General features: G+C 35.7%; 3 protein-coding genes across 3 annotated transcripts; 1 reads left to right on the forward strand and 2 right to left on the reverse strand.

Moving 5' to 3' along the window:
- Nucleotides 1-371: 371 nt before the first annotated feature.
- Nucleotides 372-1,838, reverse strand: LOC108217198 (uncharacterized). Its single transcript, XM_017390042.1, has one exon. It carries the CDS (start codon nt 1,836-1,838, stop codon nt 372-374), a length of 1,467 nt encoding a protein of 488 aa, XP_017245531.1.
- A 13,793-nt stretch (nt 1,839-15,631) lies between these two features.
- Nucleotides 15,632-16,978, forward strand: LOC108217199 (uncharacterized). Its single transcript, XM_017390043.1, has one exon. The coding sequence runs from the start codon at nt 15,632-15,634 to the stop codon at nt 16,976-16,978; it is 1,347 nt and encodes a 448-aa protein (XP_017245532.1).
- A 6,683-nt stretch (nt 16,979-23,661) lies between these two features.
- LOC108216813 (pentatricopeptide repeat-containing protein At1g09410, mitochondrial) lies at nt 23,662-26,540 on the reverse strand. The gene has a single exon (XM_017389654.2). It carries the CDS (start codon nt 26,378-26,380, stop codon nt 24,377-24,379), a length of 2,004 nt encoding a protein of 667 aa, XP_017245143.1. The 5' UTR covers nt 26,381-26,540; the 3' UTR covers nt 23,662-24,376.
- Between the last annotated feature and the right edge of the window lie 401 nt (nt 26,541-26,941).

A 26,941-nucleotide genomic window follows, 5' to 3' on the forward strand; every position in this document is an offset into this window, starting at 1 on the left:
GCAGGTCAGAAATAAAAGCAGGCTACTAATAAAATGGTTCTGGGGATAAACTGTAGAGCTAAAAGTGTTCCGCACATATATAACTGGATAAAAACATTCTATAGCAGAAACATGAGGCAAATAAACACAGAATAACTGCTTATATAGAGATGCTTATGGAAGTGTTTTCACTAACACTAGAGCTGAAATATGTAAGATCCTAGAAGTCTATGAAGGAAACCAATTGACCAAATGTGAAATTCAATTTCCAGTAGAGATGAAAGATCCTACAAACATCACTGTTCACCTACAAACATGTCACTATTTCAAACACCTAAAACAAGACAACCTACAAACAATATTACAATGATAGTAGACAAATTTTACAACAGCTATTCACGATATGAATTACTCTTAACAAAAACAAACTCTCCTCCAAGCCCACCCTCCTCATCCGCATTCTTAGCATCAACGATAACAAAATCATCAGCCGTAGTACTGTTTCCCGAGTAAGATGCGAAAACAGAGACGGCTGCAGCAGATCCATCGCCGGAGATAGTTGCCAGTACGGAGTCGGCGTCGCCGCGCACGCCGGAGTTGATTACAGAAGCTTCAACGGAGGCGTCAGGTAGGTCCTCGGAGTCGGCATCGCGCACGTCTCCAGCTTCACCGGAGGCGTCAGGCACGGAGTCGGACTCGGCTTCACCGGAGGCGTCAGGCACGGAGTCGGACTCGGCTTCGGCGTCGCGCAAGGCGTCAGGCAGGTGCACGGAGTCGGCGTCGCGCACGTCGGAGTCGATGATAGCCGTCTCGACTCCAGATTCAACGGAGGAGACAGGTACGGAGTCAGCGTCGGCGTCGCGCTCGTCGGAGTCGATGAGCGGTGCCTCGACTTCTCCAGTTTCAACGGAGGAGTCAGATACGGCGTCGGCGTCTTCAACGGAGAAGTCAGATACGGAGTCGGCGTCGGCGTCGTGTGCGTTGTAGTCGATGACAGGTGCCTCGACTTCTCCAGTAACGGAGGAGTCAGATACGGAGTCGGCGTCGGCGTCTTCAACGGAGAAGTCAGATACGGAGTCGGCGTCGGCGTCGACTTCTCCAGCTTCAACGGAGGAGTCAGATACGGAGTCGGCGTCGGCGTCGCGCACGGCGGAATCGGTGACAGGTGTCTCGACATCTTCAGTTTCAACCGAGGCGTCAGGTAGGTGCTCGGAGACGGCGTCGCACACGGCGGAGTCGATAACAGGAGTCTCGGCTTCTTTAGTTTCAACCGAGGCGTCAGGTAGGTGCTCGGAGACGGCGTCGCACACGGCGGAGTCGATAACAGGAGTCTCGGCTTCTTTAGTTTCAACCGAGGCGTCAGGTAGGTGCTCGGAGACGGCGTCGCACACGGCGGAGTCGATAACAGGAGTCTCGGCTTCTTTAGTTTCAACCGAGGCGTCAGGTAGGTGCTCGGAGACGGCGTCGCACACGGCGGAGTCGATAACAGGAGTCTCGGCTTCTTTAGTTTCAACCGAGGCGTCAGGTAGGTGCTCGGAGACGGCGTCGCACACGGCGGAGTCGATAACAGGAGTCTCGGCTTCTTTAGTTTCAACCGAGGCGTCAGGTAGGTGCTCGGAGACGGCGTCGCGCACGGCGGAGTCGATAACAGGTGTCTTGGCTTCTCCACTTTCAACGGAGGCGTCAGCTAGGTGCTCGGAGTCGGCGGAGTCGATGACGGGTGCGGAGTCGGCGTCGGAGCCGACGAGAGACGGTGGAGCTGATCGGAGATTCCCCATGACTACCCTGGCAAGCATAGAGAATATGACGACAGCTGCTATCCCACAAACAATACCTCCTTTTCTTCCCCAGAAAGCCATCTTTTCTGATATTAAAATATTACTGTAAATGAATTAAAAAGTGCAGGTTGACGTTGACTGTTTATATAGAAAATTTATCAGCCCTTGGATGATCATCTAACGGCTTCAAAAAAATCTTCTGGAACATTCTACCGCCTTCCGGAAGGGGCTGGTATTCTCCTGATACACCCACAACATTCCTTTATTCTTTTTAATATTTTAATTAAAATTAAAATATACTCTCATTTTAGTTTTAAAAATTAAAAACTCATAAATCAGCGTAAATGTTGATAAATTAATTGATCAAAACTCCAAAAATCCTCGCTCTAACTTCCAGCTGCCTTGTGTAGTTATCGAGTATTTTTAAAGCTCAAATGTATATTGAGAAATTTGGTAAATATTAATAGATTTGAAAAAAAAATGTTTATTATTAAAAATATAATCAAAAATAAATAAACAACAATAGTGGAGATATGTATGCTATTGTGCTTGTACTTTCTAATAATAATCAAATAACATTTAATCAATTTTATAATATTATTTATCTACAATGAATTTGTACTTAAATCATATAATTATAACAAAAATTTGTGCCCGTAATGCTGGACTTTAACGTTTTACGAAATATCAGTGAAATAATGATTTTTCATTAACGTATTAAGTTTTTCGTTTTATAAAATATATGTCAATTAATTTTTTTTTGCTTTTTTATCAACAAAATTGAGTCTCTTGAAATTTTTATACACGTAGGGTGAGCATGGTTCGGTTCAGGGCGGTTTTAAGGTAAAACCGGAACCGGAACCGCGAATCTTCGGTTTTTAAAATTAAAACCGAAACCGCAACCGAACCGTCGGATCGGTTTCGGTTTCAAAAACCTCGGTTCGGTTTCGGTTATAAAACCGCGAGAAATGAGAAAAAGAAAAAAAAATTACGTATTAAATCTTTATAATTTATATTACAACATTAAAAGTTATCTCTTTGTATCTTTACGGTATTAGATCGATGAAAGAGTCCAAAGATGCGAGTCTATGATTTTGATAGTATGTTTCATACTATTCTTTTGGATAAAATCTAAGGTATGTAAAAATAATCGAACCTAATTCAAGTATTCTCCGACCTATACCAAACTATAATCTAAATTTTATATATCACTTAGTTACGGTTCATGATATATTAATATAAATATATGTATATATTATCTTAATACACACGTGTATATATGTACATATATAAATATATTTATATACTTATATTTATATATGTATTATAATTTATAAATAATATTTATTTATTTATTTTAAATAATCGGTTAGATTCGGTTTATTTCGGTTCGGTTTTAATCTAAAATCGGAACCGCAACCATTAGAATCGGTTCGGTTTTTTAATTTGCGGTTTCGGTTCGGTGCGGTTTTATACGGTTCGGTTTTCATCGGTTTTTAACGGTTTCGGTTCGGTTTCGGTTTTAATTCGGTTTTTTGCTCACCCCTAAGTCTCCCACCGTCCCCGGCAAAATATTTATTTGAGCACACGGAGATAGTAGTGAGACCTATCCATATTTACAAGAGTGTGTTGAATTGAGATTTTAAAGCATTTTTTCCAATAATGAAATCCGAAGGTATTCCATTGGGTTTGAAATTTACTAAAACTTGGGGTATTTAATGAGATTTTAAATCATGTTACACAATCAGGTGGTATTTAATTAAGATTTTAAATTATGCTCTAAAATTCGATGGTATTCTGTTGGGACGGTTTAAAATCCATTAAAATATGATGGTATTCAAATGCTGATTGATTTTTTTGGATTTAATAAAATAATTGATTTTGTGGCATTTTCAGTGTATTTTAAGTTTTTGAAATCCCATCAAAATCCATGAGATTTTGAAGTATTGTGCTTAAATCTTATCAACTCTTTGACATTTTATCAAGAATTCGTACAATCAAAAATCACATATAATCCATTAAAATTGATAAACTTAAAACAATCTATTAAAGTCCAAATTGAATACGGCCCTCTTAATATATAAAGTAAGTATGACGGAAAAAAGTAGTTGTTTTTATATTATTAAATCTTATTATATTTTAATAAATTTTGAATCGTAAAGAACTGAACGAGATATCTGAAAAAGGAAAGCATGAAAAATTGCTTAAACCCGAGGAAGTAGTTCTTAGTGCATGGATGGGAGAATTTCCTTAAGCAGCGGTTTATTGGGGCCGTTTGGGTTAGCTTAAAAGAAGTGATTTCTTGCTTATAGTAAAGAAGCGGAGTAGAAGTGAGAAGTAAAGAAGTTAATAAAGTGTTTGGAAAAGAAGCAGAAGCTGTGAGATAGAAGTTAGCATTCTCAGCTTTTTAAAAGTGCTTCTACTTTTTTACACAAACGGGTCAAGAGAAGCAGAAGCCAGAAGCAGCTTCTGCTTCCATGAACCAAACAGGCCCTATCTTTCTGTAAAGTAAAAACTGGGCTATGCTATTGCTCTCCAAGAGAAACTTGGACATAATTATAATATTTTTTTAAACTGTTTCACATGTATTTTAAGATTTTAATAAAATATAAATTTATAATTTTTTTTAAATTTCTTTTTTATATGCGTGTCGAGATATCGTCTCCCAATATAAATAACGTTGCCAGCATTTATGACTAAAAATTGTAAATTAGTTTCTTTATCCTTTTTATATGTCCATTTTGAAAAATTACATCTATTAAAGAATAATTTATTCTCTAAAATTTTTTGTTGAATACCTCTAACTAATGTATTCAAAGGGGTAGAATATCTCTAATTAATGTGTTGAAAACGTGAATTCAACTAATTTATAATTAAGTCAAGTCTTGAAAATAGAAATTATAGGAAGATTTGTAATATTATCATTTAAATTTGTTTTGAAAATATAAATTAACATGTAAATAAGAATAAAATTTATTTTGAAAATAAACATGTAAATGGATTTTGAGGGTACTTCCAATAAGTGGGCCGATTCTAAATCGGTGGTTACAAATGTAGCTTTCATTTTGTTCAGTATTTCGTTTTCGCAAGATATCACGGATTGGAGAATCACTTAACGATTTTGAAATTTTACTTATGTCATTATGTTGACATGTGCCAAAATTTTGGTTCCCACCTTTCCTGACAGCATCAGACGCTCTTTTTGCTTCTAAACCCAACTTTGACCTGCTCCAATCTAGAAAGTCTTTACATAAGAAGCGAGTTGACATACTAAAAATAAAAAATATAATTAATTTTTTAAAAAATTCATATTATAACCATACCAAATTACTCATCTCTTATTTATAAATTTAGCAAACTTTATAGGGATGACTATATTTGTCGAACATCTACTTGTACGAAATTTGTAAGAAAATTACACATCATTTATTATCATGTTGATCTGCTATATTTGATTTTAACAATCTAAAATATTAATAACATACTATTTTAAAATTGATGTGTCTCTTTGTTTAGTCGAAAAGTGTGTTATTTCTAGTTTTCTTTTCTACAGTGTCTTTGTTTAGTCGAAAAGTGTGTTCTTTCTAGTTTTCTTTTCTATAGTATCAATATGACAGAGTCAAATACAGCAGTTAAGGAAATGGAAGATAGTTTTGCTCTCATCAGGATTGAAGATGAGGAAGAAAGGGGCCTTCAATATGAGGAACAAGATGGTGTACAGGCAGAGATTGATATGAGATGGTGCTTGGTAGGGCGTTTTTCGATTGATTCTCCAATCGATTTTCAGGCAATGCAACATAATGGCAGCGCTATGAGGCCCGGACGGGGAGTGTATGTGAAAGAACTACAACCAAATCGGTACATATTTCAGTTTTATCCTGAGGTTGACATCAAGTGGGTGATCGAGGGTAGTTCGTGGACGTTTGGAAGGAGTCACTTGGTGTTTGAACGCTTGAAGGACGACGACAACCCCAGAACACTCAGCCTGAATAATATGCTTATCTGGGTCCAATTACATGGAATGGATGTGGGCTTCATGTCTTAGAGGGTTATTCAAAACATAGAAAATTATATAGGTCAGTTTGTAAAATCTGATCCTAACAACTTCATTGGGGTATGGCGTGATTAATTAAGGGTAAGAGTAAAGTTATCAATAGAAATACCTCTAAAACGACGAATGAAGCTCAAAATGAGTGGGAAACAATGGTGTTGGGTAAAATTTCGTTATGATGGAGTTCCCACTTTTTGCTTCATACGTGGCTTATGGGCACGATGAAAAATATTGTGAGAAATTGTTTGACACATCCCCGGATAAGATCGAGAAACCATACGGTGTTTGGGTGAAAGCGGAACCGCGACGTCGAAATTACACAGAAGGGTCGAGGTGGTTAATTATGGCAAGGAAATTCAGTTCCAGATCCAGCCGGGGAAGTGGAGAGGTCACACAACAAGGGTACGTCCGTCACCACAAATTTTGGAGAGGCCAGTCATGAAATATTAATGCCAGTTGTAAATGCTGGTAGCAGCAATGATAATATGGCAGCCGTTTCAATTTTAAACGCTAAAGCATTACAGCAAGGGTGGAATAATAATCTGAAGAATTTCGAATCGAGTGGGCTTACAATTTCGGATCTTAAAAGGCATCGTCTGGACAGGCCCAATGAAGTGGACCAAGTTGACAACCAAGGACTGGGGGATCAACATATGATGGACTCTCAAAAACAAATCCAGAACCAAAAAAACTTGCTTATGGGGGCTCTGTTTCACAGACCCGCCGATCATTATGACTACTTTAAGTTGGAACAGCCAGGGTCTTGGGTTTCCTTGGAAGGTTCGGTTCCTCAATGACTTAATAAAGCATGAAAAGCCCACCACTACGCACGTGTTACAATAGCTTAATCTAAGAACGTGTTACAATAGCTAGACATATTTTGACATAATGAAACACTACTCAAGAAGTATTACAATAGCCGAATGCGGTGTTACATTAAACGTGACAGTGTTGCAACTATTTAACGCCACGTCCAACTATTACAATAGTTTATTTAATTGATTATTTTAATTAACTAGTTAATTAATTAAATAATTAACTAATTAATAAGAGGGCCCCACCACTTGTGCCCCACTGCTGCTGACGTGGCAGGTAGGTCCCACAGGTGGGACCCACATCTGCTGACGTGGCAGTGGCCCAAAGTGGCCCCACATTATTTAGTTAAATAAATTTATTTAAATATTTAAATAAATAAATATTTAATTAAGTACTTTATTATTCTTAAATATCCACTTCTTGTGGGCCCTGTCGTGGCAGTGGGTCCCACAAGTGGGGACCACCACTGCTGACATGGCAAGTGGGTCCCACAAGTGCCCCCCACTACTTCTGACGTGGCAGTGGTGGGTCCCACTTGTGGTCCCCACTTCCGCTAAGTGGTGGGTCCCCTACGTGGCAGCTAGGTCCCACACGTGGGCCCCAATAATGCTGACGTGGCTTTGGTGGGTCCCACCTCAACTGCTGACATGGCGGGTCCCACACGTGGAAAGGTGGGTCCCACAAGTGGGCCCTACTACTGCTGACGTGGTTGTGATGGGTCCCACCTTAACTGATGACGTGGCACTGCTATTGTAGTATTGCAAGTAAAACTTTTGCAAGGCTTCGGAGTTAAACCCATGACCTCCCATAAAAGAATGCTTAATTCCAACCACGACACCAGCATATGAGTTATTTTTGATATTGCATAACTTATATATAACCTAATTTGGTTTTCGAAATCATGATTAGTTAACTATTTAATTAATTAATTAGATAATTAATTAATTATTGGGTCCCACTTGAGGGTCCCACGTTACTTGAATAAACAATTAATTTATTTAATTAATTAATTATTTAATTTATTATTATTAAATATCGACCACTTGTGGGCCCACTAGTGCGGATGTGACAGGTGGGACCCAAACGTGGCCCCACTACTACTGATGTGGCAATGGTTGGTCCCACTACTAGGCCCACTTCTTGACAGGTGATGGGTCCGACACGTGGGCCCCACTTCTGCTGATGTGGCTTGTTGTGGTTCCTACACGTGGGCTCCTACTGCTGACGTGGCAGGTGGGCTCCACTCGTAGGCCCCACTACTACTGACGTGGCAGACGTGGGTCCCACTAGTGGGCCCCACTTCTACTGAAGTGGCAGGTGTTGGGTCCCACACGTGGGCCCTACTTCTGCTGACGTGGCTGGGGTGGGTCTCACCTTGGGCCCCTACTGTTAACGTGGAAGGTGGGTCCCACACGTGGTCTTTACAACTGCTGATGTGGCAGCGGTGGGTTTCACTAGTGGCTCACTTCTGCTGACGTGGCAGGTGGTAGGTCCCACCTCGACTGTTGACATGGCACTAGTATTGTAGTATAGCTACTAAAAATTTTGTAAGGCTTGAAGTTGAACCAATGACCACCGATAAAAGGGTATGAGGTTCCAACCACTACATCAACCCATGAGTGGTGTTAGAAATTGCATAACTTATATATAGCCTAAGATTGTTTTCAAAATCACGATTAATTAATTAATAAATTAATTAGTGGATTCCACTTGTGGGCCCCACGTTACTTGAATAAAAATTAATTTAATTAACTAATTATTTAAATAATTATTTAATTATTTATTTAATTAATCTATTATTAAAAATATTTTATTGTCTTTTAAGATGATCCAACTGTACGGATGATATTAAATATCCTTCCCAGTATTGGGGAAAAATAGTCGAAGAATACAATGCAGGGGTTGTGCCGTGTCTCAGTAGTATACGTGTGTACGTAACACAAGATACTTGTATTGGGGATCGTCATGATTTCACTGTTCGTTTTTTAATGTCTTTTAAGAGATCCAACCGTACCGATTATAGTGAATACTGAAAGGCATATGTTCAGCCTATTTGTATTTAAAGAGGTACAACTCAACTCAGATAAGAAAGCTCAGTAAATAGAAAGTCATCGGAATCCGTACGAAGAACGTCAAATGATTTATGGGAATTATATGTCAGATAAATTCCAGGATGCTGCTGCACACCACTGAAAGAAGTTCATTAATATGTTCAAGCCTCAGTGCACAAATAATCTTTCGTGGCACGTCCAAGAGTTCAGAAGATATAAAGTTTCTATACTTTATTTTATCAGAAGATTCCATTTTATGAAGAAGTACTTACAAGACGAAGACTCGACGAACAAACCAAATTCTTATTGTTTATTTGATGAAGAATATTTGATTTAACTAGATACAGATGAACCAGACAGTACATCTGTGTATCAGTTATTCGAATTAAATATTTGAAGTCAAGCAGAAGTGGTAGTTCGTTCGTTCGACAAATCAAGAAGAAGTTATTAAAGTTTAAAGAAGACAGGAAGCATTTCTACTAAAGATTGGGTGATTAAATATTTAATGGACTAATATTTCACTTCTCAAATAATTATATTAATTATGTAATTTATTTATTAAATTAATTCACTCTCGAATTAATTTAATTTATGAATTTATATGATTAACTTAATTAAGTGAATAATTTTCTATCTTATATATGCTATTATATTTCATTTATAATCACCAAAACAAGCTCAGCAAGACAATCCATGATTGTCTTACTGAACTTGCTTCAAGGGAAGAAAGAGGTGTGCAAGACCATTCAAATGAATTGTCTTGCCGAATGGATTAATGAAGCAGCAAGACAATTCTAAAGAATTGTCTTACCAAGTTCACACCTCTGCCCAGACAATTAAATTGTCTTGCCAAAATTATGAAGGGCTGCCAGACAATTAAATTGTCTTGCCGAATGTGCTAATATGATCAAGACAATTCTGTTTGTCTTTCTGCCATACAGATTGTCTTTCCTTCTTTCTAATTATCTTTCCCTTCAATGTATTGTCTTGCTGGCGAGTTTAATGCTTGGTAGACAATCCAAAATTGTCTTACCTTGCCTTGTATTGTCTTGCCCAAGCCTAGATTGTCATACTTGCTTTGTATTTGTCTTTTCAAGCTTGTAATTGTCTTGTCTAGTGATTGTCTTTCATGTACAAAGCTTTGCCTATAAATATGGCTTAGTTTCTTCATTTCTAAGTGTTCATCACTTTGATATTCAAATCATTTGTAAAGCTTTCAAGTTGTTCGTAACTTGCTTGATCGTTATATCCACAGTTTTTTGTGCTTTGATAACCCGGTTGTTTTAATCACTAAATCTAGAATATACCCTGTCGAATTTATTCTACGAACTTTAGTGGACATTAAAACTGAACCATATTAATTATATAACGACTTCAAACATTGTTATATTAATTAATTATAATCTGATTAACAAGTTATATTCCAATCAGATTCACTTCCGCGATTATTTGGTATCGATTGTATTCAACCCCCCCTTCTACAATCGTACCTGGACCTAACAAATACCCTTTCTAGTGTTGGGAAAAAATAATCGAAAAATACAATGCAGGGGTTGTGTCGTATCTTAGTAGTATACGTGTGTAACACCGGATACTTGTATTAGGGATCGTTATGATTTCACTGTTCGTTTTTTAATGTCTTTTAAGACGATCCAACCGTACGGATGATATTGAATACCCTTCCTAGTGTTGGGAAAAAATAATCGAAAAATATAGTGAACGTCTTGTATCGTATCTCAGCAGTAAACGTTGTGTAGCACAAGATACTTGTATTGGGGATCGTGATGGTTTCACTGTTTGTTTTTTAAATGTCTTTTAAAACGATCCAACCGTACAGATGATATTAAATACCTTTCCGAGTGTCGGGAAAAAATAATCAAAAAATATAATGCACGGGATGTGTCAGATCTCAGTAGAAAATATAATATAATGCTCGTTATAATTTCACTTTCATGTTTTTAAAAAATCTTTAAACGATACTGTATTCAAATGTAACTTAAATAAAAAAATTCCGAAAATATAAGAATATATTAAATATTCCTTTATTTGTACATTCTATATTTATAAAACATAATATTAAATATTAAAAAATGTTAAAATATTAAAATAAATATATTAAAAATAAAAATAAACGTGTGTCCGAAAAATGGGCGGCATGTTTCCCTCCAGATTGAAGCTAAGTACAGTTACTCCCCACTATCTCACCATCTCATCGCTCGCTCAACCTCACCCGACCTCACCTCAACCTCAGCCTCACATCGCTCTCCCCTCACCTCAACTCAACTCGCGCTCTCACCTTAACTCAACTCAACTCACTCTCTTCAAAGCAGAGAAATTAAATTAGGGTTTCAACTAGAGTTTCGAAGTTTGGGGGTTCGAAACAGAAAAGTTTTCACCTAGGATTTCGAAGTCGGCTAAGCTCGATTTAAGCTCTCAGCAAGGAGATAAGGTATAATTTACGCTCCCCCCCCCCCCCTCTCTCTCTCTCTCTCGCCCCCCCTCCCCCTCTCGCTGTCTCTGTGCATGCTTGTAATTATATATACTGTGTTTACTTAATTTTAATTATTAGTTTGGTTTTATGTTTGTCTTTTGGGTTTTAAGTGTTGGTTATGAGTGACATATGCTTAATTTGTGACATATGCTTAGTGTGCTTGTAATATAGGTATGCATAGTAGCCTATCTTAGTTTATGTGACTGATGTTTTTTAATTTGTATAAAGTATTATGTAACATTAACTTGCTGCTCACTGTTTTTAATTTTAATTAATTTTAAAATTAACATCATGTTTATATATTTTGATTATGTAACATCATGTCATATTTTGATTCACTTATATTAATCATGTGTACCTGTTGTAATAGCGCCGATGACGTTGTGATAGTGTCATAGAAAGCGAGATCTTAACTTGACTGGCTGTCGATTATATAAATTCATACTTATAAGTCAGACTGCTCTACATATAAAAGAGGATATTTATAGAGCTTATTGCACTTTGTAACCCTACACTTTGGCCAATTAGCAAATCAGACCCCACACTTTGAAACGTGACACATTGTAACCCTACACTTTATTTTCCTTTCGGTTTGTAACCCGGGCCCACTATTCTGTTAAAAAACAACGTTACCGTGAAGTGATTAAGGGATTACAGCTGAAATTTTAGTTTATAACCCCCTATTACCCCTGTACTTGATGTAGGCCTGGTAATTTAACACGTAACACGCTAACACGAAACGACACGAAAAACATGGATATGAGTTTTGATTTTTAATACACGAAACACGAAAGTACACGAACATGAAATTACACGATAGATTTTGTGTCGGATATGGGCTTTCATTTTGGGTACACGAAATATACGAAATATTTGTACAGAATTTTTATTATATATATTTTATAATATATTATATAAATAATTGTGTAAAATATATATATTTATATATATATGTAAATATATGTTAGAGATTCGTTAACAAATTTGTAGAGAATTGTATGCAAGCATCAATATATCATTCATATTTAATAAATTATATAGGAAACTATATATTAAAACTATTTATTGATTAAAATTATATTAATATTTTTATATATAATATACACGAAAAGTACACGAAATGGCTCGGATCGGATACGGGTTTCAGATTAGGTATACGAAATCAATAGGGGGTTTTAAATTGAAATTGCAGCTGTTGACCCTTAATCACTTCACAGTAACGTGGTTTTTTAACGGAATAGTGGGCCCGGGTTACAAACCAAAAGGAAAATAAAGGGTAGGGTTATTGTGTCACGTTTCACAATGTGGGGTCTGATTTGCTAATTGGCCAAAGTGTAGGGTTACAAAGTGCAATAAGCTCATATTTACTATATGACTGCAGTTTCTCACTAACTATGTACACTGTGTTTACTCTTTTTGTTGTCTATTACTCCCTCCGTCCCACCCATTTCTTTACACTTTCCTTTTTGGGGTGTCCCACCCAATTCTTTACATTTCAAAACTTACCAAAAATAGTCAATGGGTCCCACCACTTCTCCACTTTTCTTTCCTTTTCACACTACTTTTACTCCACTATCTTCTTTTTATACATTAAAAATCAATGGGTCCCACCACTTTACCCACTTTTCTTCCTCTTTTCCACTACTTTATACATATTTCTTAACCTCCGTGCCCAACCCATTCGATAAGAAATGGGTGGGACGGAGGGAGTACTTTGCTTTGTCTCAAAACTTCCCTCCTTTTTTAATCAAATTCCCTATCATATCTTCTTGGTTTCCATGTATACATGTCCTTTAAACTCATCATTTTTTTCTCGAGCCTTATTTTCCAAGTATAGAGCAGCATTCAATAGTCATAGTCCTCACTAGATTTCATATTTATTGCCTCATATCTGATAGCTTACCATTGCTTCTCTCCTATCTAAGTCTTCCTTTTTTTGGTATTTTATTTGTCGGCAGCTGTAAACTTGGAGAGTGTAGAATCATTTTGTGCGAAGCGGGAGCTAAACACAGGTTACAAAAGTTGCAGCTTAAAAAGGTTAGTAGTTCATTACGGATTCCTCGCATCTATAACTTTTGATCTTAAGTTGTTGCGTATTTCAGTAAGATATACGGGTGTTGGATTTTAGACTTGTCTTTTTTAATGTTTGGTAATAGCTATGAAATATGTTTTGTTTTGTCTATCTTTTTCTTGAGTTTCGATAGCTATGAATTTTGTCTATATTTTCAGAAATCTATTGTTCAATTTGTATGTATATATTCCTTGTTAAAATGAACTGAGGTTTGAGATGAGAACTTTAATAATGTTTTGCTTCTTATTTTTACTGCCTGTTTCGAAGCTTTTTAGTGACATATATTAAGATGTGTGTATATTCGCTGTATTTTGGTGTTAAATTGTCATTTGTCGTGGCTAAATTACACGGCCTCAATAGCAATTTGTAACAGATGAGGTAGCATGCAGTAGGGAGTAAATATGACTTGCATATATGTATTGGCAATCAAGTAGAATTCCAGTGGCCTGAATATATGAATTAAAAAAGGTTAAATATCAAAGTAGTCATTAAAGGGATATATATCACTTAACGAGGTATCATTTTAACCAGTAATAGGTAGTAAATATGACTTTACATTTACAGCCCTAGCGTTCAGCAACTCAACTATATTATACAGATAAAAGATACTTCCTCCGTCTCATTCATTTCTATACAGATTCTTTTTTGGGACGATTGTATACATTTCAGAAATAGTAAGATTTTGGGGCCGTTTGGGTGACTTTAAAATAAGTGCTTTTTTTTAAAATAAAAAAGTGGAGTAGAAGTCGGAAGCAAGTTAAGACTTATAAGTGATTAAACTGTTTGGGAAATAAGCAGAACTCCTGAAACAAAAATTAGTAATCATAACTTCTTTTAAGTGCTTCTTGACTTTTTACACAAACGGTACAAATAAGTGCTTATAACTTACAAACTCAGAAGTCGACTTATAATATGCTGCCAAACACCACCTTTATAATATAATAATTCAACTACACCCATTACAATCTTCCACTACAACCCCTTACTCGCACTATACACTCACTATATATATTTAATCGGTCTCATCACTTTAACAGCTTTTACTACTACTTTTTTTCCACTAAATTTTCTTAACCTCCTTGTCACAACTCACACCCCATCTATGTATGTATGAATCTATGATCTATGTAGAATATTATAGTTTCTTTTGCCTGTTTGGAATAGTAGTTTCCACCTCATGATTCTTTGCCCTTCTACTTAATAAATATTACAACTCTGCCACTGATATTATTTAGGAAATGAAGACACATTTTTGCCACATCCAAATTCCAACACCACACTTGCGTGCTATCTCCCGGTTTTATATCATGTAATGCATAATTCAAATTTGAAGCTTCTGCCCGAAGCTTAGTTTGAAATTGAATTATACATTGGATTTTGTGTGTTCTCTCCTCAAGACTCTTTCCTTTCCTAATTCAACTCTAATTCTATTGGAATATTCATTTACTTCGTTCTCTCAAAGTTGCATCTCATGAGTTTTACTTTTGTTCATTATTTTTACTTTTGTTTATTATTTCGTTGCAGGATGAAGATGGGATACAATCATACAAGCTAATTGATGTGAAAAACTGAAATTACATCCAATCCGTTTATAAAATTTTAGTTACAAGGTTGGGAAAGTTTTAATTGATCGTCTCTTATTATCTTTGTTATTTGTGTATATACACGTTATTGTTTTCATTAGTACTTTTTTTTTTTTGCTGAATTGATTAGTATTACGAAATACTATGGATGCATATTGCAATTAGTATTATGAATATACTCACTCCGTTTTAAATTAGATTTCCACTTAAAAAAATCACACAATTTAAAAATAGTGGATGTTTACAAATTAATTGTATTAAATGATCAAAATATGTGGAGTAAGATTGATCTAGGATATATAAATAAGAGATATGTTGAATAAAATTGACTTTGGAAATATGATTTTGCAATTGAAAGTTGAAGTAGACAAGTAATTTGAAACTAAAAGTTTTCTTAAAAATGGACATGTAAATTGAAATGGAAGGAGTATATTTTTTTCTTTTTTGTATATTCATGATTAGTACACTCTTACATCATGAAACAGTTTTATATAGCACTACACCCAAAAGTCATTAAAAATAGTATCATAAAAAACAATAAAATCATAATGTTTTCATTTGAATTACTAACAATTATTATACTCTTACATACTAAAAAAGTAAAAAAAAAAAAAAAAAAAAAACAAATATGGTAAAGGTGCAAGTATCCTCCTGATAGAAGTAGATGGGAAGAGTTTTTGTAGAAATAGAATATACCTTGTCAAGTAGACTAGTAGTATGAATTCTAGGCGGAATAATAATTCTTGGCGGAATATGTGCATATATACACGGCGGGGTCGACGTGCGTGAATATTAGTAAGAGGCGTGAAAGATGTCTGGTTTAAAAACTGAAAATCTGAAGTTGTTTGGTTTGTTCATCGTCTCAATTCCTTTGCTCATCTATTACTGCTCAAGAGATAAGCCTGAGAAGAAGATAGAAAAGGAGCATGAAGAAGAATTAGTTGATATCAAGTCATGGTCTGAACTTGATGCCAACTTATTGGGTGAAATTCTAAGCCGACTCTGTCTCACTGCCCAGGCTCGTTTTCGTGTTGTTTGCAAGAACTGGCTGCCTGTTGATCCCATCATGACTACAAAATCATTACCTTGGTGTCTAACTTTGGATCCTTCACTTACACCTGTAACAAAGCGCTTAGATATTCAACTCTATGATGCTTCTTCATCTCCGAACCTAGCTTCGCAACACTATATATCGTTGGCTAAATTAGGCATTCCGTCTTCTTCTTATATGAAAATTAGACCTAGCGTGAGGCACAACTGGTTATTAATTAGCATGCGTCAACGAAGATTGTTTTTTTGGCTTCGTAGATACTGGTTATTGTTCTCGCCTTTCACTAGAAAAATCATCACCCTCCCAAAGTTTGACTATCCACGCCGTTTTTTATTTCACTCAACCTTTTCCACCCAACCTGATTCTCCGGATTGCGTCTTTTTTCTTGTAGACGCTAGTCATGCCGGCAAAATTGCTCTTTTAACATATCGAAGTGGTGACAAAGAATGGACTGCTAAACAATTTGACACTGTGCCTAATTTTGCGCGGTGTTCTTGCAGTCTTGTCTGCCTTGGTGGATTGTTGTACATTGTATCTCCGTGTGGACAATTAGCTACCTATAACTATAATATTCTTGACGGGGAACTCAAGTTTGAATGTTTGCTGGTAAAACGGCTCTTTGTCCGAAATTTTCGTTCGTCAAGGATACCCAGAGTGTTCGAGTTGGATGGAGAGCTGACGATTCTGTATTGTGGCTCAGATGCACAAGAGAATGCCACTTTAGCCGGAGCTAAACAGTGTATACAAAGATATAATCGGGCAGAGAAGTCTTGGACTCCTCTAAGTAGCTTGGGCGATAAAGCATTATTTGTGAGCGACAAAAACTTGCAAGTCGCCACATTAAATAAAAAGGATATGAGAAATAACGGAGTATTATTAGACAAGATATATCATTTTTCGGATGGTGGGTGCATTGTTTACTCCATAGAGAATGGTGAATTAGTTGAATTCAAGTCTAATCCAAACTTGTTGGAGGATGATGCTCGTCACTTTCATGAATACAAGAATACTTGTGCGACTACTCTTTCAGATACAGGTAAGTTGATTTTTTGGTTGGAACCTCCTTGTGTCCGTGTTGCTTATCCTGGAATAACCAAGGACTATTGATTTTTCTTATGTATTATGTTCAATATGATTTGACTCGATCGTTATCTAAATTTATATCCGTGTTATTGTTTTCCATCATTATGATTGTTTTTGTTTTTACTCGTTAAGCATGGCTTGGCAGAAGTAACTCTAGTAAAATTCTTAATCCCAGGTCCCTGCTCAGTTATTTTTTTCCAGTCAAGTCTTACATAAGAATACATCAACGCATACCACCAAGGATGTCCTAATTGGTTGGAACCTTAGATTTTAGCTTTAGGGACTGAATTGAAAAGAGAAAAAGGATACGATATTTAGAAAATCAAATGTGTCCAGGGATGGGCATTCACCTCGCCCCATTCGACCCCGATCCAATTCCGGCTCCATTTAGATCGGGGATTCGAGGAATTTCTCGGGGATGGCACGGAGATCGGGGATTCGTGTTGTTTATTTATATTATAAATCAATTTTAATATGATTTGATGTTGAAAATATGTGATAATATCGTTATTCGTATATTAGGAGTTAGTAGTTTTTTCAATTAAAATATATATATTATATATTATAAATTATGATTTTATTAAAAAATAAAATTTCCCGAATCCCCGTGGAGATTCCCGTTCTCCGTTCGGGGCGGGGATCGGGGAGGAAAATAATCCCCGTTTGGGGTTCGGGACGGGGGCGGGGATGGGTATTGGATTCGAGGATCGGGGGCGGGATAGCACTCCCCGACCCCGAAATGCCCGTGCCCATCCCTAAATGTGTCTGTCATGCGTGATAGGGATATGGTATTTCAAATGTTGATATATTTTTGGATTTTATGGGATTGGTCAGTGTAATTTAAGATTTTTGAAATCTCAGTAAAATTCATGAGACTTTGAAACATTGTATTTAATTTCTAAATAATTTATATCAATTCTGCGACATTTTATCACAAAATTAAAATTTCAATCCAACACACCCTTCTAGTCCCAAAGACTAAAATTTAAACGAGATGGGATAAGAAACAGAAGGTCGGCAGAGGAGTATATTCTAGTCCCAAGTAAGGAAACTGGTCCCAACCACCAGTGACTAAGCACCGGTTTTTAGCCACCATTCATTTATAATATTTTATGATGGATATTTAATATCGGTTTTTCTATGGTGTGCCCATGGACACATGTTAAGCGCGGAAATCATTATATTTGGACCATTTTGATTGACTCCTACTTCTTAATAATGGTGGACCCCCTGCAAATACACCAACCACACCGATCAAAATGGTCCAAATCTAAAAATTTCTGCGTTTAGCATGTGCACATGGGCCCTAATGAAACATTATGGCCTCGTAATAACTTGTGACGACTTACGAGTACTTTAACACCCGTAATTGAAATATTGCGGATAGATTTTCTCCACTTTTCTTTCATGTGATATTCATAAGAATTGTGATATTTTTATCGACTTATCTTCTTTCCTAAAAAAATCTTATGTATTGATCCTGTTTTGATTTGAGTCGGAAGTGGTTATAAGCCAGAAGACTAGGTGGAAATTATGTTTAAAACTAATTGTTTTAAAATTAATTATTGATCATTCATATTCTTGATATTAAATAACGTTAAAATAATTTTCGAACTAGTTTTGTTTTGAGGATGCTCGAGTATTTATAATTCAACGAAAAAAACTGAAATAATGAACAAATATTATTAAAATTGATTGTATGTTAAAATATTCATTTTTTAGTTAATTAATTTTCATCGAACGACCCCGATTTGGTGGTTGTCTATTTAGTAGTTGTTCAAAAACCCTTAAGTAATTACTATATATAGAATAACGTGCATGGTTGTGGAAGATTTCTAAAATAAAGTTTTCATGGATTTTGACCAGTATTTTTATCATAATTTTATTCTATATGAAAAATGGTAGTTTATCGTAGGGGTGATCTCGATATAGGTTGAACTGCACAATTCGTCAGATCCGACCCAATTTTGATATGATGCGAACCAAAATTGAGATATGGATTATGGTTTGATACTTTTTTTTTGACGGAAAGCTGAGAATTTTATTAACTTAATAAATCCGCTTCAATACAATCTTTGACAGACCTAGGAATAGAACATCTATCAAAGCTACGATCTGAGAGAAAATATGATTCCCTAGCTAACTTTGATTATGTAAAAAGTCGCATCTTTTGATTGGTTTCAGTTTAACATTAACTAAGTCATTTTTAACTGATGTTAATGATAGACTTGCTTGGCATTATATTTCTAAAATATTATACACTTAAGTCTGAATATTATATAGCTATAAAATTGAAGGAGGATGGTTTATATCAGTTTGATTGCTCCTTTCATCAAGCTTCTTCATTTTTGGTGCCTGATAGATCATTTTGGAATCTCATTAGGTCGATTTCTGCACAGTCTAAACTAAAACATTTTATGTGGAGGAGGATATGTATTAATGCCATAGTTACTTGGGAAAATCTTTTCAAGCATAAGTGTTTTTTGTCTCTATTTTGCTCAATCTATATGGATAGCATTGAAATTGTTGAACATATGATTTTTGAACGTTAATGGACACGACCAATCTGGTTCTCTTGTCTCTTGGCGCTTCATCCTCCCTCCTACTCAACATAATTTGTTAACTCCTATTTCGAAGTTGGAGACTAGAAGAGATCGTATACATATTTCAAATTTTATTTTTGTTAGATAGTCCATTTAGCTGGTAAGAAATAAATTTGTTTTTGACAATGTGTCCGTCTGTCCAATTTCAGTTTTAAAGGCTAGTTGTTCTACTCAATCATAATACTCTTCTTTATTAGAAGTATCTCACCTAGAGTCAAGTAACTCTGTTGACAATTCTTCACGACATCGGATTTCTCTCCCCGTAAATTTGGTGAAGTTCAATTTTGATGGTGCTTTCAAACGAAGCATTGCGGCTATCGAGGTTATTGATAGAAATTCTAATGAAAAACTTGTAAACGACAGAGGTTGTTGTATTTCAGTCACATCTCCTTTACAATCTGAGCTAATTGCTATTCGTGAAGTTTGTTTAATCATAAGGCAACATCATTTTTTTAGTGTCTTCATTGAATCAGATTGCAAAACAGTGATTAGCTTCTGTATTACCGAGTTTGCACCGTCATGCCTTCATAAAAGAGGTTGTTTTGTTTCTGTCACATCTCCTTTACAATCTGAGCTAATTGCTATTCGTGAAACTTGTTTAATCATAAGGCAACATCGTCTTTTTAATGCCTTCATTAAATTAGATTGCAAAACAGTGATTAGTTTTTATACTACGGAGTCTGCGCCGTCATGATTGGGATATGGATGAAATATAATGAAATAGAGACACTTTGTGGTTTCCTATGAAATCAGGCATGGAAGAGGGATTTTGTGGTTCTTATAGCTAGGAGATATCAGATTAATAATGGTTGTTTTTCATATTAGAATCCTTTTTGTGACTCAATCTTGCAAAAGTGTTACTCACTAGGTTACTCAACAAGTTTTTTCGAAGAATCTGCCACTCAGTTGGGTGTTTGATCCCCTGATGAGGTGTCTTCTCAACTGAGGAGTGATTTTGTCTCTTGTTCATGAGTTGATTTTTTATCAACTCTTGTTCTACCAAAAAATAATAATTTATCTTTGGTTACAAATTACAAGGAAGATGTGTCGGTCAATTTAGCGAGTAAGGTACATGAACTTGATTTCACAAAGCTTATGAGTTAGGAATACTTTATTTTTGTCACAAGATACTTTCTCGTATAACAAATTGTATCAGAATAGAAAAACTGCTGTCAGGAGTTACTTTCGTTCAAGAAAATTTATCATCTAACACTCAGACATGCAGAGATGACTGGAGACACTTAGACAATAAAGCTTTAATGTTCGATAATAAAACACCCATAGGATGTCCGGCTATCATTTTTCCTTCCAATATAGCCTGAAAAATACAATACAAAAAAAACACAATAAGTTCATACAGACAATAAAATGATATACTCCCTCCGTCCCGCCAGGTAGTTTACGTTCACTGTTTGCACGCATTTTGAGGCTCTTATAAAGGATAGGTCAATAATATTTTTTTAAATTATTTTTTTTCTGAATAAAAGTTTAGACATCAAATTTTTTTTCAAGATTTTTTTTTAAAAAATATATATAATGTAAGTATACTTTATAGGAGCCTTAAAATGCGTGCCAAAAAGTAACGTAAAGAACCTGGTGGGACGGAGGGAGTAACTATCTAAAAACGATAGAGGAAAAGAGTCAACACTCATAATAAAATACAAAATAAAAATATTAATATAATTTATAGCACAAGGAAAGTAGAATCAAAAACGTATGTTAAAAAATCACAAAAAATCTACACCAAAGAGATAATGAGATCTCTTTGGTTAGATACCTAATAAAACAATAGGTTATAAATCTCAACAAAAAATAATTGACTTGTAATATCAATGATTACGTAAATTAAATAAAATTAGATATATCTACTACAATATAAGACAAAATTAAGGGAAGAAAATTTATCACGTTTAACTGGTAATCTTTATTAACACAATATAAACTTGGTATGCACCAATTTACCAATCAACCATTAACGGCACAATAATACCTCATTAAGGCACAATAATACCTCATTAAGACACAATAAAGCCATCTTTTATGGCCCCCATGAATTATGGAATTCAGGTACAATAATCAGCAATAAAATTCAGTCAACCAATTAATCTTTTAATCTTTCTAATGAAAATACAACAATTCAAATTAAAGCATGCAAAGAAAAATCAAATTCCAGAGATGAACAAAATAAAAGAGAGTCAACTAGCCAATCAAAAACTAAGATTAATATCTACCATTACTACTAATAAAACCAAATAATATCCAAGAATTAAAAGCTAAAACTAAAATCACGCAATAAATCAGAATAATCTAAGTTCATCACACGCACTAATTAAGTCACCACTACATCTCCATTGACACGATCAAGAACTACAAACATTCATCAAGAACACTAACCACAATTAAAAATCGACAACAAAAATACATAAGAAATAAAAAGTAAATAATCATATTAAAAATATAAGATCGATTACACATATCCAATCTCTTCACAATCAGAAGAAAAAAATTGTTGCATAATTATATCTAATCATGAAAAAATGACATATGAATCACGCCACAATAATATAAACACTGAATCAATCAATATTGACATAAGGATAATCATGTCATTTTATATTTTGGAAAGAACACACCTAATTTTGTGCGTATTGTAAGAGCAATTCCATAAGCATTTACCAGATCAAGCAAGGAGATGATTGAACATCGAAGCTTCATCATAGCAAAGGAAATGCATTTATTCTACGGGCTTAGCAGAAATTTATACAAGGGTCCATTAACTTCTTTTTTTTTTTGTCAGGATCTACATACTTGTAGATGAGTTGTATCATGGATACAAATTTAGGGGTGAACAAAACCAACCCAAACCGCAAAAACTGACCCAAACCAACCCATTTTTCACCCGATTAAACCGAACCATTTGAAACCGATTATTAAATGGGTTGATTTTCAAAAAACCCGAATAAATTGGGTTGGGTCAGGGTTTTACATATTTTAACCCTTAACCAACCCAACCCAACCCGTTTATATAAAAATAATTAAATAAACATATTATTCCCAGGTCCAATATTTTTTTACCACATAGTTTGCTGGTTTTTTTTAAATCCTCACTCACCAGATACTGTTGAATGACAGATCAACTAGTAAATTAATTTAAAACTCACCAGATGCTAAAACTAGAACTGCCCTTATATAACTTTTAAGCAGACTATCTTCTGATATGTAAATTAGGACAATATTTTGTTATGTATTATGAACTATGAAGTGCAAGAACAGTGAACTGGAGCAGATTGGCAATTTGGCAGCATTGACAGTTTATTTAGTTTGTATTTTTTTTTTTTTGCTTGTAAAACCCGACCCAAACCGAACCAACCCAACCCATATTTTAATTAGCAAGGTTGGGTTATGTATATTTTTTTTGGTTAATGGGTTAATTTTTTATAAACCGAACTAATTGGGTTGGGTCATTTTTTTGCCCCTAACCCGACCGACCCAACCCGTGTTCACCCCTAGATACAATAGCCGCATCAGGGATTACTTTCATCCAATAAAGTTTATCATCTAACCGAAACATACGCAAAGATATCTCCGGACGTTTAGATAATAAGATTTTATAGTCTGATAAGAAAACCCGTAAGGTCTCTCTCCAAGATCCTGAAAAACAAAGCATTTAGGATTTAGGATTGAGGGTGTAGGCGAAATAAGTAAATTTACAACCGTTAACATTTAGGGTTTAGATTTGGGTTATAGAATGATTAATTCATACTTTAAACTAAATTGGCCGACGGTTAGTGTTTAGGATTGAGGGTGTAGGGCCGGTAGGCCCTAATCCCTCGAGCCTAAACCATAATTAATGCGAGGCTGCAGGACCGAAGGCCCTAAAGCCGAGAAACCGGCGGAATAAATTAATTTACAATCGTTAACATTTAGGGTTTAGGTTTGGGTTATAGAATGATTAATTCATACTTTAAATTAAATTGACTGACGGTTAGGGTTTAGGACAAAAATTGTTTTTGGTATTTTAAATTTATAGGCTAGACACTACTGGGCTACCATTTGATTTTAAAACTAATATAAACGCAAGTTTAAGTAGCGTGTTTAGTTAAATGAGAAAAAAAGAAAGGCTGGATGCCATTGCATCTAGCGTCTTGCCTGTATACACTCCCTGCTGAACAAAAACCACAGTGACTAAACGCTTTTGAATGTAGCGTTTCTATTTTATTAATAAAAAACAAAACCTAAGACGCTACACGATGTAGCGTTTTGGTTAAAAAAACCAAGACGCTACATCATGTGCGTCACTAATGGTTAGTGAGGGCCATTTACTGGGTATTTTGATATTTGGGGCATTATCACCTCAAATTTGGTTATTTGGGGCCGAAACCCTATAGAAAAAAATATAGCTAACAATCTGAACCCCGTCTGGAGATGTTTATACAAACTTATAAATTGCTTCTTTTCTCGTTCTTCCCCGTCTTTTTTTGAAACTGTTGGTTCATATATTTTGTGCTAAGAAGTTTCTGCTCCCAGCAACTTCGGAATACGCAATGAAATCACCATTGCAATACACTTCAAGCAAGACCTGGTCTGGCTACTCTTCTTTTGCCTGAGGTTCGGGTCTCTGTGAATGACTACGGGGAGTTTTTTGTTGAGTTTAGTCTCCTTGGTTTCACCTGTTAGCTGATAAGGGATATAATTCTCAGACATCAATTTTTGAAAGGCAAGACGGGGTTTGTGTACATTTATCTCAAGCTTTATATGCAACCTAATCCCGAATTCCATCAGCAAGTGTTGAATTTTTACAAAATTTTGCCGAGCTGTATCAGCATGATAACATAGCAGCTGCCTCTTTCGAGTAATCTAATTGCATTAGAGGTAAAAGCTTCTCTATTAGCATAGTATATATCTGCTTAATCTCAGGATGATTTCTGTCCCCTGCCAAAAATACATGGGACTGACCCTTTATATCTATCTGACTAAAACCTGGTAGTTTTTTCACTCTCCTCTCCTTCATTTTCTTTTTAATAAGAGCAAACTTGTCCCACTTCCCACATGCAGCAAAGACATTGGACAAAACAACATACCCTCCTGATTCGTCCGGTTCAAGTTCAATCAACTCTTCTCCAATGCGATTTGCTACTTCAACATCCCCATGTATTTTGCACGCACCAAGCAGTGCCCCTAAAACTGCACCATCTCGCTCATGCAGAGGCATCGTATCAACAACCCTAGTTGCCTGCTCAATTTTTCCAGCTCGGCCAAGGATATCAACAAGACAGGAATAGTGTGCAGCCTTCGGCTCCAACCCATAAGCATGAGCCATTGAGTCAAAAAGCTTTTGACCTTTATTGACAAGACCTGCATGACTACAGGCTGTTAAAACTCCAACAAAAGTGATGTCATCCGGTGTAGTTCCTGACCTCAGCATCCTTGCAAATGCTTGTAAAGATTGGGAACCATATCCATGAATTGAATAGGATACTATCATTGCAGTCCATGACACGACATCCTTTGTTTCAAGATCAGTGAAAGCTAACCAAGAAGAGTTGACATCCCCGATTTTTGAATACATTGTAACAAGAGCATTCATAAGCGAAGTTGATCGAACAAACCCAAGTCGTATGACAAGAGCATGGGCTTGCAACAACTCTGAAGTGCTTTCCTTGCATGATATCAATACTGAAGTGAGAGTTATTTCATTTGGCCTAACCTGGAAACAATTAAGCATATGAACGAGGAGCTTAAATGCTTCCCCATCTAGGCCATTTTTTGCATAGCCATCAATGAGTGCATTCCAAGTAGTAATATTCCTCTCACGCATCTTATTAAAGAGCTCACTTGCCTCAACCATGAGGCCCTCACCAGAGTACGTTGTGATCATTGCATTCCATGCAGCTATGTCTTTTTTGGGCATCTGATTAAAATATGTCCGTGCATGTTCAATTGATCCATTTCGTGCCAAACCCATCACCATTATAGTCCAGGAAACTGCATTTCTAGAAGGCATTAACCTAAACAATTGAATAGCTTCATCTACTCTTTCATCTTCTAAAGTACCTTGAAGCATTACATTCCACGAATATAGATTACGTTGTGGCATCTCATTAAAAAGTTTCCGGGCCTCATCAATCCTACAACCATCAACATATGCTTTAAGCATAGCTGTCCAAGAAACCACATTTTTCTCCGGCATTACCTCAAAAGTTACCTTAGCATGATCAAGCAACCGATTGTTAGCAAAACCCAATAACATTGTAGTCCAAGACACCACATTTTTCTCCGGCATCTCCTGAAATAACCGGCAAGCATCCCCAACTCTCCCAATCCCAAAATATCCAGAAATCAAACTTGTCCAAGAAAACACATTCCTCTCCTTCATTCCATCAAACACTTTCTGAGCCTCCTCTATTCGACCCGCCTTAGCATACCCACTAATCATTGCAGATTCTGCAACAATACCCTTCTCCGGCATCGATAGAAATATCGATTCAGCCCTCAAAAGATCATTGTTTTTAAGGTAAACAGTAATCATTGAAGTATAAGAAAAAACATCTCTCTGCGGCATTCCATCAAACACCTTCTCTGCTTCATAAACCTTCCCACTACAACCCAGACTCCTTATCTTTACATCGTCATGATATATACTACTGCGAGACAAATCAAATGAAACTGCATTATGGGTACCGCCACAATTTGAATTTTTGTTTGTCAAGAGTGGAGTTTTTGAAGTGTAAACTGAATGGTGTCTCAAAGATGACAACTTTAAAATATCATTACATATGTATATGTATCTACCATACTTAAGTACATTGATTTCTCGTTTCATTGTTGTATCTTTCACCGATGTAACATAGTTTTAACTTTTAAACCATTTTATGATTATCTAAGACAAAATATAACAACTCAAGAAAGAAGAAGTGTTTTAGAAAAAAAAAAAGAAAGAAAGAAACTTCCACACTGCTCCCTAGTTGTAATTAGGGAGGAAAACATGTGAAAAGAAAGTAAAATCATGTAAATTTCACTTTTGTTTGTGCTCCCGAATTTTTTTGAAAAAAGGAGGAAAGTAAGTGAAAATGGATGCAAATATAGCATACTTTCACTCTAAAAGTGGGATATGCATTCACTTGCTTTCTCCCTGAAAAAACTCGAGAGCAGGGCCTTAAGAAATATGATGGTAAAAGAACGATATAAATTCAATGTTTTTGGGTTCAAATTTTAAAACATTTTTTTTCATTTTATGTTTTGTAAGTAATTACTTATTTATTAAGTACTTGTGATAACAATGTCTATCATTGGTTAGGAAAAGGGGTAAATATAACACTTGTTGTCTTACTTTGAACTTGTGTTTGTAACAATTACATTATTTTCTGATCAAAATTGTATCATT

Source organism: Daucus carota, chromosome 4 (genome assembly GCF_001625215.2).
Source record: "Daucus carota subsp. sativus chromosome 4, DH1 v3.0, whole genome shotgun sequence".
NCBI lineage: Eukaryota > Viridiplantae > Streptophyta > Magnoliopsida > Apiales > Apiaceae > Daucus > Daucus carota.